The sequence below is a fragment of the Mangifera indica genome, chromosome 19, assembly GCF_011075055.1.
Source record: "Mangifera indica cultivar Alphonso chromosome 19, CATAS_Mindica_2.1, whole genome shotgun sequence".
Lineage (NCBI taxonomy): Eukaryota > Viridiplantae > Streptophyta > Magnoliopsida > Sapindales > Anacardiaceae > Mangifera > Mangifera indica.
Window position 1 is genome coordinate 5,248,760 of NC_058155.1, and position 14,312 is coordinate 5,263,071.

Here is a 14,312-nt window from a genome sequence, read left to right on the forward strand (position 1 = left end):
AAACTCGCATTTTCACCCCCAACCACACGAGTTCGTGTGGTCCAAGAAGTTTGAAAATTGCATAAAATCTCCCTGTCTCCAACAAATCTCACTACATGAATTGGTGTGATCAGTGCCCCATTCACGTGGTCAATGTCGAATTCATGTGGTGAGATTTCAAATCCCAAACTTAGTTTTTTAAACGTCATTTCAATAACAATCAACTTCTACACCTAATCTAACACAAAAATTTAAAGAAATTTATCAAAATCACCAACAAATCAAACAATTTCATCAAAACTTTCAAATCAGAACCCTAATGCTAAACACGTAAATTTCACATCAAATCAACTAAATCTTTGAATTGAAATACATAAAGAGATGACAATGAGTGTTTTACTAACCTTTGTATCTATTTTCGTCATAAAAAATATTGTAAAAACAGTTTGAGAAAATTGATTGCACTGATTGTGCAAAACGTATGTTTGAAAATTCTGTTTTTGTGTGCCAATTTGCTAAACGTGTTGTTTTTTTCGTTTTTAAAATGAGGAGTATTTTCGTCTCTATAGAAATATAAGGCATTTTAGTTTAAAATTCAAAAACAAGAGTAATTTTTTTTCCCCCTTAATTTTCGGACAAGTTTTAATTACCCTTTACCAAAAGACGTTGAATTTTTTTAAAAAAATTTTAATGCCACTTAAGTCACACGTAAGATTGCAATGCTTCAACTTTATCCACGTGTCACTCTGTAATCTCTTCAAATATAAGTGGTTTATCCTTCTCCAATCTTTCCACTTTCAAGATAATATTTTTCATCTCCACCGTCCATTCCACCGTACCCCTCTTAAACCGAATCCATTCCCCTTCCGTCTTCCTCGCTGTCCGCAAACTCACACCGAGCTTCAAACTCTCCATCAATGGCCTCTCTCCGGCAAACACCAACGGCTCTCTCCCTCAAGGCCAATCTCCTCTCACCCTCCCTCTGTCTCCCCAAAAACCCTTTCATCCTCAAAATCTCCGTTCCGCGCCGCAGCTTCACTGGCGTCAGGATGTCGGCTACAGTAGCTGGAAGCTACGCGACCGCCCTCGCCGACGTGGCCAAATCCAACAACACGCTCGATTCCACCAGCGCCGACATCGAAAAAATTGAAAAAATCTTTGCCGACGAGTCGGTCTACGACTTCTTCGCCAACCCTACCATCGACGCTGAGAAGAAACGACAAGTGGTGGACGAAATCTCCAAGTCGTCCGCGCTGCAGCCGCACACGGCAAACTTTTTGAACGTTTTGATCGACGCGAAGAGGCTGGACGCGATCAAAGACATAGTGAAGGAGTTCGAGATGGTATACAACAGCATAACGAATACGGAATTGGCGGTGGTGAGCTCTGTGGTGAATTTGGAGCCGGATCAGTTGGCGCAGATAGCGAAGCAGGTGCAGAAGCTGACGGGGGCGAAGAATGTGAGAATAAAGACGGTGATTGAGCCGAGTCTGGTGGCGGGGTTTACGGTAAGGTACGGGAACGGGGGGTCGAAGCTGGTTGATATGAGCGTGAAGAAGCAGCTGGAGGAGATTGCTGCGGAGATGGATTTGGGAGATATTCAACTTGCTGTATGAGAAATTGGCTGAAATTTATGAGGCTAAATTTGTAAAACAGGTGTTAAGATTTTATGTGGAAATTAAGTTTTGGAATTAATTGAGGGCTCTTATTGCTTTAATTTGTAAAAGATTTTTGGTACATTTTTTATTTTATTTTTTTAACTTGTTGGAGTGAATAAAATCCGAAGGATTCCATCACTTCACTCTGTTCTTCTCTAAAGCATTACCCTTTTTCTCTTCTCTCCTTCATTCTTTTTCGTGCCAAACTTTTTTCCTAATTTAATTTGATTTGTTATATAAGAAGATGTTGTTTATATGTTTAGATTAGATTTTTATATAAAAAGATGTTGTTTATATGTTTGGATTAGATTTTGTAACCTTTTATCAGAATAAAAACCATGGTTTTGAAATCCCAATTGAATCTAGAGTTGGATTCGAAGTGAGTTTGTTCGGGTTCAAAATGAGTTTAGTTCGAACGACTCTAAACATGAGCTCGAGACAACGAACACAAATTCAAGTATAAGTTGGGAAGTATAACCAGAAACAAACTAGAGTTCAAACCCGAACTATAGTTATGATTGGCTCGCGAGCCAAACACGATTCGCTTGAACTTTTAGCAAACCACATCATTTCTAGCCCTATCTAAAGATAAGGCTAGATTCAGAGTCAGCTTATTCAGGCTCAAGACCAACTTAGTTCGAACGAGCCCAAACACGAACTCAAGACAATGAGCACAAATCCTATCATGAACATATAAGTGAGCGAGTTCGACGAGCCCAAACCTAAACCCGAGCCAAACCTAGTCCAAAGTGAGCTGAGCCTTATAAAAGCTTGGCTTGGCTCGTTTTTAGCCTTAATTGAACCGATTAGTTTAACAGATCTGATCAAAAGCCATAAGAATTTACTCAACAGAATAGCAACTAGATAAATGACATAGTCGGCATACAAAAAATTAGTCAGTACACTCTCATTTCATCAATCGACCATCTTCCCTAAATTCAAATTACCCAATACTCCCTTTCTTCGTCGTTGTCGTCAGTACCACCACATAAACGTCTAGCTTTAACTGATACAACATTTACCTTTATCTCAACCTTTCTCTCAAAAGTCAACTCCACACTCAACAATTAGGGGTGAATACGAATCGAATTGAGTCTAAACACCTCTTGACTAAAGTTCAATTTGAATAAAAAATAGCTTGTTCAAAGTTGTTGAGCCAACATTAATGATAGTTTAAATTCAGTTTGAATGAAAAATGATTTAGTTTGAGTTCGATTCAAGTTTGACTCAAATTTATAGGTCAAATTTGTGGTGTGAATTCGTGATATATTGACAAAACGACATTATTTAATAATTATTTACTATAATTTAAATTTAGTTACAAGTCAAGTTTGAACTGAATTGAGTTATTTATCCAATTTGTGAGCTAAACCGAATCAAATTTTTTATAGTTACAGTTTGACTCGATTTTAAAACAGACCGAATCTCTTAACTCAAGGAAGAAGGTGAAAAAGGGTGAAGCCTGATCATTTTAGAAAGCCCATCTGATCCACCACCATTTTGTGTGTTGTGGATTTAACAAAACTTAGAGTTTAGAAGAAAGCAAAAGAGATAAAACTCAACAATTCTTTGACCCTAAAGTTTGGAGTGCAATTCTAAGGGTAAATTTGAGTGGTTAAACTAAACAATCCCTCATAAAGGCCATGGTTCGATGAGCATGTTCATTCATATGAAAAACTTGAACTTTAATCATTGTGTCTTGAGATTTATTTATCTAGGTTTCCTAGTTATTAAAAAAAAAAAAGTTTAAAGTGCCAATGTTATCAATTTTATTAACTAATCCGATTGTATGAGATTCAATCTGACCCAATCCTTACCCGGGTCAAGGCCCAATACCATTAGAATTTGCCTTGATGGGCCAAACATTTGTGTGTCTAGACTAGTACATTCTTGACTCTACTTGTATGAGCCCAAACAACATATCAATAAATAATCTTAACTAGAAGTTAAGTAAAATATATAACTAAAATATACAAAGGAAACGAATTAAAATTTTGTAACAAACTGATCTTATTCCCCTACACATTCCACCTGCATCACATGTACAAGTTTAGAAGGAATCATTTCTTTTGCAAATCCACATCCCAGATAAGAGAAATATTATGTATACAATTATTCTACGTTAATGATTACAAGTATGAAGCTCATTGGAAAGTGGTTTGGAGAGCTCAACAAAGAAACTTATGGGATATACATAATAAATGAATAACACAAATGAAGAGAATGTTATTCCTTTGAACCCACGAAAAAAAAATCTTTTGAAAATAAATTGACAGTGCAAGAAGATGAGTTAAATAGTAGACAATTCTATAGAAATGATATTGATTCAAACTTAGTAAATTCAAGTAATTTACATAATAATATTAAAGTAGTAGAAGATGATGCTAATGTTGAGGAAGAAGATGAAACAATTATTGTAATGATATTGAAGAAAACTTGATTAGAAGGTGAAATAAAAATGGTATGTAAAGAAATAGTACGTTAGTTTTTTTTTACTGAATAATTGAATATTTATATAATCTTCAAATTTAATACATTGTTCTTGATATTTCTATTTCTAATTTATCTTTTATAGGTTATGATATAGCTCCTAGTACAAGAAGAAACCTTGCAAAAACATAAAAATCAAGTTACGAGAATAAAGAGTTCATCATCTTCTCCTCAAAATGATGAAAACATAGGTAAAGATATGAGAATAATTTATATATCAATGTGTTTTTTAATTTATGTAAATCATGTACATTTTAATATAACAATAACTTACTGATGGAGGTATCGTGGGAGCATCAAGCTATCAAGGAGATCCATTACATATTTCGGTTGGGTCAACTATGAGGAGCAGAGCTAAAAAGGTGCAACATGCTTTAATAGGGCTTATGGAGGGCTTAGAGACTAAAACTAGCTCACTCAAAGATGATTGAATGCTTGAATGAGCCAACAGAGAGGTCAACCTAATTCAGGCCTAAGCCCATGGAGAAATCTAATCCAAAACACGCAGACAGGCTTTGAACGGCCAAAACTTTTGATCCGGAGGAGTTGCGGGGCCTGTAACCTATCAATGCTAAGCTTGTTTCAAGCTCTATATCAAAAACCGAATTTGTAGGCCTAAATAAAGACCGTTTTATTGTGTATTATGCAGTTTTTGTTTTACCAAATTTAGGATTTTCGGGTTTTTGTGAATTTTGATCTTTTTTGTGACCGGGCTATACTTTAATGAGTCTAATTGTCATATTATATTTTAATTAGAGTTTTGGGTAGATAATTAAGTAATGGGCTTAGGAGGTTTAAAAGTCTATTAAGTCATGGGTAGTTTAGGGTTAAGTTGGCACTATATAAATTTAATTTTTATCATGAATAAAGATTCTTTGGCCGACTTTTGGTATAGCTGGCCTATTGTCAAATTACCAACCTTTGAATTTATTAAGATTCATCTTGTGGTATTTACTATTGACGATACTAAGGTTCGTTTAATTTCATATTGATTCGGGTCAAGGGTCATCTAAGTGATGAAACTGATTCAATCATAAAAAAAATTCTTGAACGTTGGGTCTTGCATCATATCATCAAGGTTTGCGTCACTTATACTTTCTTAATTGTTTATGTTGACAGATCAATTGCTCATACATTCTTGTGTTTTCATTTTCTTGTTGGTTTTGGGAAGTTTGTCCCATCATGCCCTCTCTGCATGTGATATTGTATATTTAATATTTTAATTTAAAAAAATTCTTGAATTTAAAATTTCTTTCATAATTTAGATATTTAAGAAATCTCAATAATCAAATAGTAGAAAACTTAAATAGTATCATGTGGAGTTCTTTTCTATTATTGTGGAATGTGTATAGATATCATTTGTAAAGGTTATTTTGACGAAGAATGTGCAAGAAAACACTCGAGGAGTTGAATGTAAAAGACTCCTACATGCAACAAAATATTGACTTGATTATTGAAGAAGTACCCACTTGAGTTATTGCATCTAAATTGACAAATGAAATAGGTATTGTGGTGACGAACTTCACACCAGTATGGGCTTTAACTTGAGTTAATGCATCTATTACGGTAATTACTTTCATAACTTTATTCTTATTCTCATTTGAAGAACCTAAAAATAATATCTAATAAATTTATATAGATTTATTTATATTATATATGATTTTAGAGCAAATTTGACATCAATATCAATCAATCGCATATAATAATAAAATCTCTCAATTATGCAATGTCAAAAGGATTTGACAGTTTAGGAATGTAGTGCACAAGAAATTCAAGGAACATCCTAGTAAAGTAGAAGCATTACAAAATCAACTAGAAGAAATTAAAAATTAAGAGAACTAAATATATTTTTGCAATCTTTTTACTAGTGAAAAGTCTAAGATATGAAAATATCCCTCTTTCTTTTTTTTTTCTTAAAAAAAAAAAAAACCATTTTCCTATTGTTATATATTAAAAGTGGAGCACTCAAACAACAAAAAATGTATGAGTTTAAAATCTGTTAATGACATATCAAAATTAAAATTTTAGTTTATCGAATGTAATGGTTATGAAGTCGGTTATTGAATTTAAGGTTTTACTTGTGTTGATGTAATCAATTCAACCTTGAAGTGCAGACTAACTTAACTATTAATAAGAAAAATTATTTGTATTATTTCTTTTGCTTAAGGTTTTTTTTTTTTTTTAATTTTCATTAATTGATTGACAAATATTGACAGTGCATAATTAAGGTTGGATTCGAACCGAACTTAACCTCAGCTTGACTTACATATAATAGAGCTCGAACTCAAGTTCAGGCTCGTTATACTTAAGCTAAAACTCGGCTTAGCTTATTTTGAGTTCGAATTTTTAATTAATTCATTATTGAAACGATGTCGTTTTAATACATATTAGTTAAAACAACGTTATTTTGTATCAAAATTTTTAATTTACAAACTTTGATGAGCAAGCTCGATTATGGCTGGCTCGTTTGAACTGAGCTCGAACTCGAGCTTGAACGGGTTCAGTTCAAATCCAACCCTATGCATAACTGTGCCATGAACAAATATAGATAGCCTGTAATATTCTCAAATGGTTCTTTATTTAAGTATAAAAATTAATCTTTATATAGGGGAACATGATCCATGTAATTCTCTTTCATTACGTGCGGCATGCTTGCTTTCCACCTGTTGTCCACCGCCATACTTCCACCAAGAATGTGTTGATGGATTTGGAGTACGAAGCTCATGTTGGACTCAAGGCTCAATGAACAGATTGTCACACTTCACTAATTGGCAAATAAGTTTCAGTCAAATTTACAATATAAATATTAACATATCCAGTTGAATGGCAAGACAAGAATAAAATTTCTTCAGGCCGTGGTAATTCAGGGGCCCTAGACAAAATATTTGGCATTCATATCAAAAGCATAATTGGAATGAAAACTGATAGTGGATGCAAGAATCAATTTTGGGCTGCCACAGCTGCAAGAATGCATACATTTAGAAACATTAAGACTCTTGTCAAACTGCAGCAGGTGATACAAATTACAACTTAACAAACCTGACTAATATTCACAACTGTAATCAATAATAAAATGCAGAATTGGGCTTACAGAAATTAGGATACGGTCATTAAATTAAATAAAAAGGGAAAAATTATGATTAAAAAGGAAAAGTAGTAAATCTTTACTCTCTTTACTTCGGTTGTGCCTGGGTCACCTTGGACCTGATAACTCAACTGCATGCAGATTTTCTGTCGAGTCAACGATCCAATCGGAATTAGGATGTGGGGCAAGTTCCACCTCCTGCCGGAGAACTTCCACCTTTTGCCACTCATCCCACCTCTCTGCCAACCCATCACCTTCAAGCATTCTCACCACCTCTGACATCTTTGGTCGCTCCATAGGAGAGCCTTGAGTACAAAGCAGTGCAACCTGGATTAGTTGCTCCACCTCAGATCCTACATACTTATTCTGGAGATCAGGGTCAACCAACATTTCTAACTTTTTCTCCTTCAAAAGCCCTTTCACCTGATATAATTCTTACTGAAATCAGAGTCGATTTCTATGATTCCAAGGAAATTTTCAACAATTGAAAAAAAAAAAAAACAATCTCATCTAATAAGATTCACAAACGTACAAAATATCATATGTAAGAAGTAGAGAGTGTGCATACCCAATCAAGCAACATGACATCGTCATCATTTGCAAGTCGAGCAAGATCAAAGGCTCTTTGTCCAGTGATTAACTCTAAAAGCATAATCCCATATCCAAAGACATCAGTTTTCTCCGATGATTTTCCAGTCGATAGGTACTCCGGAGCTATATGACCAATGGTACCTCGGACAGCAGTAGTTACATGTGTATCCTTGTAGTCCATAAGTTTAGCCAACCCAAAGTCCCCAACAACAGCCTCAAACTCCTCATCCAACAAAATATTAGCTGCTTTCACATCCCTGTGAATGATCTTTGGATCACAATGATCATGCAAGTACGAAAGACCCCTAGCAGATCCCAATGCAATCCGCTTCCGTGTTGGCCAATCAAGAGGAGGTTGTGATGGAGGGCGTTCTACAAGATTCCATTAAGAAAATCACCAGTGCATATTGATGATAAACATAAGATTTGATTTTAGAAGTTCAGTTTTCTTTATGAAAATTGACAAAAAGGAACCATGAAAGTAGAAAAAAGTAATTGATAAATGTAACACATCCTCAAAAGCTTTACCTCTTAAGCATGATGCAACACTTCCATTTGCCATATAAGGATAAACCAGTAGCCGCTCAGTAGGTGTCATACAAAATCCACGCAAACGAAGAAGATTACGATGCACAGCCATACTGATCATCTCCACCTCTGTTTGAAACTGCAGCTCTCCACCAGGTGTACGCTCTTCTTTCAATCTTTTTACAGCGACAAGTGAACCATCTGCCAAGCGTCCTTTGTAGACCTTGCCAAATCCCCCTCTCCCCAGAATGTTTTTATTGCTAAAACTATCTGTTGCAACTTGCAATTCTCGTAGTGAAAACCTTTTAAGCTGCCCCAGATGAACTTCAGGATCCTCTTCAGCTGCAAAGACACATAAAATTTGATGTTTCTATTCATCAGACAAATCTGAATCCACTGAAGTTTAAAGAATAACACATACCAGGAACATCAAAGAAAAATTCTTGAGGTTTTCTCCTACGCCACCAAGCAAATGCAATTGCAGGGGCTGCAAACAATAAGGCAGCACCAGCAGCAACGCCTCCAGCAATCGCCCCAGTAACACTATTCCCACCTGAAATTTTATGCATTGGAAAAAAAGAGAACACTCAAAAAACTCATTTACAAGCATCATTCTAACATTGACAATCTTTCATCATAATGTTAAAGAATTAATCAAAATCAGATGCAATATAGATTAGCAGAAAAAGATCAAATGTCAATCACATTCTATTATATTTTAAATTCAAAAGAATGACAACTTTGTTTTGGCTTTAAGACAAGCATAATATAGGGTGAGTAGCAATAAAGATGAACAATCTATACTGCCTATGCAAGATGAATTCTATGTAGATAATGGAGAGGATAAAGCTTCTAGCAGGTTACCTAACACATCCTTGGCAAAAAAATATGGAAACTGATGAACTATACAAAAATAAAAATAAAATGTAATACAGTATAACAACATGCTTAAATGACCAAACATATTCTGAAAGCTTGGATCCATCACACCTTGTTGAAATAATTCTATCATTCTAATGGCAAGCACAATCCACAAATCAAAGGTCCAAACTAAGATAAATGATTTGATTACCCGGTGAAGAAATCGGTGGTGATGGGACAAATGGAGGAGGAGGAGAAAACGGAGGAGATCCTGGGCAAGGACGCCCAGTAACCGGACCACATAGATTTATGTTGTTAGCAAAACTGCAAAAGGAACAAGTTAATTAATAAAGTTCTTCACAATGCATCAGTCAAGATGATTAAATTTCAAATTATTAGCAAATAACCTGATGGGAGTAAATAAGGAGAATGAGCCATTGTCTGGAACCACCCCAGAAAGCTGATTATTTGACAGATCCCTGTGCCCCACAATACAATTTGATAACATGTCATTTTAAAAAATCATGATGCCTCAGACAGGGATTTCTAAAATAGAATCAAATTGGCAGTTTGGCACTCACAAAACTTGAAGCGCTGAGATATTAGTCAATGACATTGGAATGGGACCAGTCAGGCTGTTGTTATTAAGCCGGCTATCCTTACACAAAATCATCCAGGAAAAGAAAATTGTTAAGAACTAACCCAATCAAGGGTTATAACTAGTATTAGTATTATACAGACACCAACATATTATGCTTAAACATAAAGTGCTCTTTTTCATATTTTGCTTTTGCATTACAAAATCAAAAAAGCTCTTGAATCTTTGAACAGTTGTGCTCTATGAAATCGTAAAACATAATGAACTGTCATTTTTTGAAGTATACCTTATCAAAGCCCTAATTTTGAATACCAAAATGCTAAATGAGGAACCATCTATACTTCTTTTATATAATTAATAAAAATAGCAATATATTATTTCTATTTCATTCAATTTATTCTGGAGATTATATATCAAACAACATACAATGAAAACAAATACAGAAATTGATTATTAACAAAATAATATTGAAGATACATAAAGAATCAAATGTGGGGTAGCATACTTACAGAAATCGCAACTTAGATAACTTTCCCAATGTCCCTGGGATGGCACCTGTGAAACTGTTCAAGTAAAGATCCAAGCTCACCAAGCTAGTCAAATTTCCGAGATCACTAGGAATGGGTCCACTAATGTTATTACTGTAGAGCTCCCTGTAAAAAAATATAAATAAATAAAAAGCTAACTGTTTCTGCAAGAAAAAGGTCCAAACAAGAATAGGACATGCTTGGTATAAATGTAAATAACTAGGCTTTTAATTATTTGCATCAAATTTACAAGCCAAAGTTAAAAGATTCTCACAATGGCTGTTTTGGAAGACCAATGAGATTTGATTCAAAACCATGTTCCAAACTTGCTTGGTCTACTCAAGGGAAATAAAATCACCATCTAGATGTATTCACACAGATGGTTTTGAATTTTATTTGGACCTACATAAGATATCATGCACTCTATTTCCAACTTCCCAAACAACAACTAAATCAAACATCTAAAGATGAACACTAAGGGATGAGTAAGTTAATATGAGAATATCATCTAGTTCAGCACATATAAAGGATCCATTATGTAAGCTCACATGTACATAAAAGGTGTCCCATCCTGATAGCTAACATTCATGAAACTTCCATATGTAGGATGACAACTACAAGTTTATTAGAAGACACCCTCTCATTCATCTTGAATCATGTCACATTCCAGAGATGGAACAATCGGACAGAAAATAAAAACATTTCAGTGAAGAATTTCTGCTAAACAGATTAAGTTCAAGTACCAAAAGCTGAATACATGACAATCACCTTCACGGTGGTTAACCCAAGCATGCCAACTTTGGCCAATTATCCTACAACCCCTAGGTTTGCACATGGGCTTAATTAATTCAACATAGCATCTTCAAGTGATATTACAATTTTGATAGAAAAATATTTTATGCATGTTTTGTTGAGGGTATAGCTGCCTTGCGGAAATATAAAAATGTTAAAGTTTCTCTGAATCAATTCATGTATGAGGATAAAATTTCACAATCTATGGAAAAAGAAAAATGAAACAAAGATCAAGAAGTTTTTTGTTATCATTGAACATCAATTTTTTATTTCCGTCATACTGAATCAAACAGAGGAAAGTCTCTCACATTCCCACTAAGCAGAGTTATAATATTTTTTTTTCTTTTTGCCAGATGTAATTCCTTTGATATTATACAGATACATACCAACACATTTGTTTCATTCTAACTAAAATTAGAGCCTGTTTTCTTGGACTTATCTACCGGTTAAAAGAGCTTATTGAAAGTCATAAGAACTTTTTAAATTTTTTGGTTGTTCAGTTGCATTTCAAAAACACTTATGAAATTCAAAATAAGCTATTTTACAGTTTGAGCTTCTCCCATAAGCTTGGTTTTAGCTTATATAAACAGATGAAATTTAAAAAATATTCTTACTATATTATAAATGTAACTTGATTTATTCTTGTATATTTAATCTCTTTTATGTTTATTAATACTATAAAGCTCTTTTACAATTTTCTAACCAAACAACTAACCTCATTTTCATAAAAGCTATATTTCCATAAGCTCTACTCTAATAGGCCCTATTTGAATAAGCTGTAACAAATGGACCCTCATACTGATACCTATTCTCATCCAGTGGGTAAAATTGTCCAGAAACTAAACTAACCAATATTGACAGATTCTATTTCAAAGAAAACTAGATGAGTTTGTTCACCTAAAGGGAGGAAAAAAGTACTCCATACTTGATATCACAGATACATATCGAATTCTGACTCCAAACAGATCAATGAATTTTATTTGCCTGTGCTCAACTACAGTTTCTACTTTCCAACAAAAAGATGAATGTAGAGTTCCTAAGCTGCAGTCTATGGAAACTTGCGACATGAGGCAAAAAGTACAACTTGGTAAAAACACAGTTTCTCAAGAAAAATAGTGATAATTTGAAATCATGAGACATATCATACAAGTACTGCAAATTCTTTAGCAATCCCAGCTGTGGAACTAGTTGACCTGACAAAGCTGCATTTCCCAAATCACTGAAAAGTGGAACAAAAACTAACATTATACAAGGTATAGTTTGCATAAAGAAAAATAGAACAAATATCATGTACTTGGAAGAAATCTAGGAGAACTTACACTCTTATAACACTATTATCATTATTGCAGGTGACATGAAACCAGGTGCAGGGATTGACAAGAGTAGGATCCCAACTCTGTAGAACATTATTAGGATCCTTCAAGTTTGTCCTTAAGCTATGCAATGCATCACCTGTTCCAAGATACAAGCCAATATAATAAAGCACTGACCCATGCTGTATCAAAGCCAAATCTACATGGATTATGAAAGAAATGTCATGTCTAATTTCCGCATTACTAGTAAATTCGTTACACAAACAGAATTTGGAAGCTTGAGGCAATATACTGGATACATAAAAGGTTTCAAAAAGACAAAATCTTCTAAGTTTTGAAGAAACTGATGCCAAAGGTGTCAAGGATGATGAGCATTCATGCATTGAACTAAATAATAAAAAGAACATTCTTTTAGAATTAGTGAGGGTTTAAGTCTCCCTTTGGCATGGACTGGATAGGCATGTTGAAAAGTTGCAAACTCTTGACATGGTCATTATTGTCAAAGTATCACCTACTCATCAATCAATGTATGCCAAAAGCACCCAACCACCGAAGATTTAAACTCAAATTCTCAGTATTTGATGATAATAGGCCTTCATCAATAAGCATTCCCGTAAGATACATTATCAGGAAACCAAAAAGCCATTCAGGGGTAATAAAAGAAAAGAAAAGAAACTTTTTAGGCCATAAATGGCCAAGTAAAGGAATTATTTTCTTTTCTACTAAAAATTAAACATCCATCTCATAAAATTAAAATTACCAACATTAATTCAGAACTACAAAGATATCAAGAACTGAAACAAAAGCATTGCCATCCATTCATTTTAACGTAAACTATTAAACGACCAACTAATAACCAATTTCTCACCAACCATATACAAAAAAAAAAAAAAAAAAAATAGCAAACTTCCCGTTTTCAGAAATCAACATATAATGCAGAAACAGAGATAGAAAACTCCAAAAAATATAAAAAAGCTTAACAAGAGCATACACAAAACACAAAAATAAACAAAAAAATAAATCAAACAAACAGACCTTCCACGTTAGCAGAAACCAGCCATAATTTATGTAACCCCAAGATCAACCAAACCAAACACACAACCCAAACCTTTACCTCCATTTGAGCTTTCAATCACTCACTATCCACAGATTCAAACAAAAACCAAAGCCCCAACAACACAACATATCACTAACTAACCCACAAAACCCTAGCTCCCAAATCCCACCAAACTCCCCACCACCATTACCGCTCTAGATCACATCCCATCAAATCTTGATCCCACTCAAGCAATACCCACAAATCAAAATCCAAAATTTTCCCGAAAACAGTTGTGGGCTTTAGCAACTCGTCTACTTACTCTATTGGCAACAACAAAAACAAAAACACCAAAAATGAAAAATTAAAACACTTTCCCTTTTTCTTTAAAACTTTTATTATTTTACTTTTCTAGTAAGTAGAGTACGCAGAGTGATAGAAAGAGAAAACAGACTGTTACTCGAGTTATGTATCTTTTTAAACTTGTGTTTTTTGTTTAAGCGTGCAGAAAGACAGTGGTGGGGAGGCTGACCGCTGCCCGAACGCAGTCAAAATGCCATCGCGCTACACCGTGGAAAGTGACGTGACGCTTTCGGTCAAACATTTTTAGTTTTATAATTTTGAAAAGTGGGGTCTACTTGATTGCTACGTAGGATATCGATCCAAATCAATATGATCTCTGATAAGTTTTCAACAACGTTTTTTTAAATCGGATCGATGATAAGTTGTTTCTTTAATTTATAGTTTAACTAATTTAATCGATTTAATTGAAAATATATCAATTCAATTTATTATTAAATTATAATAAATAAATTTTATTTAAAAATTTATAAGAAATAAAATTAATCAAGATA

General features: G+C 34.1%; 2 protein-coding genes across 2 annotated transcripts; one reads left to right on the forward strand and one right to left on the reverse strand.

Annotated features, from left to right (window-relative positions):
* The first annotated feature begins 760 nt into the window (after nt 1-760).
* Nucleotides 761-1,696, forward strand: LOC123202705 (ATP synthase subunit delta, chloroplastic). The gene has a single exon (XM_044618744.1). It carries the CDS (start codon nt 897-899, stop codon nt 1,593-1,595), a length of 699 nt encoding a protein of 232 aa, XP_044474679.1. The 5' UTR covers nt 761-896; the 3' UTR covers nt 1,596-1,696.
* A 5,340-nt stretch (nt 1,697-7,036) lies between these two features.
* On the reverse strand, nt 7,037-13,999 carry LOC123203347 (somatic embryogenesis receptor kinase 2). Its single transcript, XM_044619689.1, has 11 exons — nt 13,458-13,999; nt 12,429-12,561; nt 12,257-12,328; nt 10,300-10,443; nt 9,774-9,845; nt 9,600-9,671; nt 9,404-9,516; nt 8,753-8,884; nt 8,332-8,673; nt 7,781-8,175; nt 7,037-7,635 (listed from the first exon to the last, which is right to left on the reverse strand). The coding sequence occupies exons 1-11, from the start codon at nt 13,540-13,542 to the stop codon at nt 7,321-7,323; spliced, it is 1,875 nt and encodes a 624-aa protein (XP_044475624.1). The 5' UTR covers nt 13,543-13,999; the 3' UTR covers nt 7,037-7,320.
* Between the last annotated feature and the right edge of the window lie 313 nt (nt 14,000-14,312).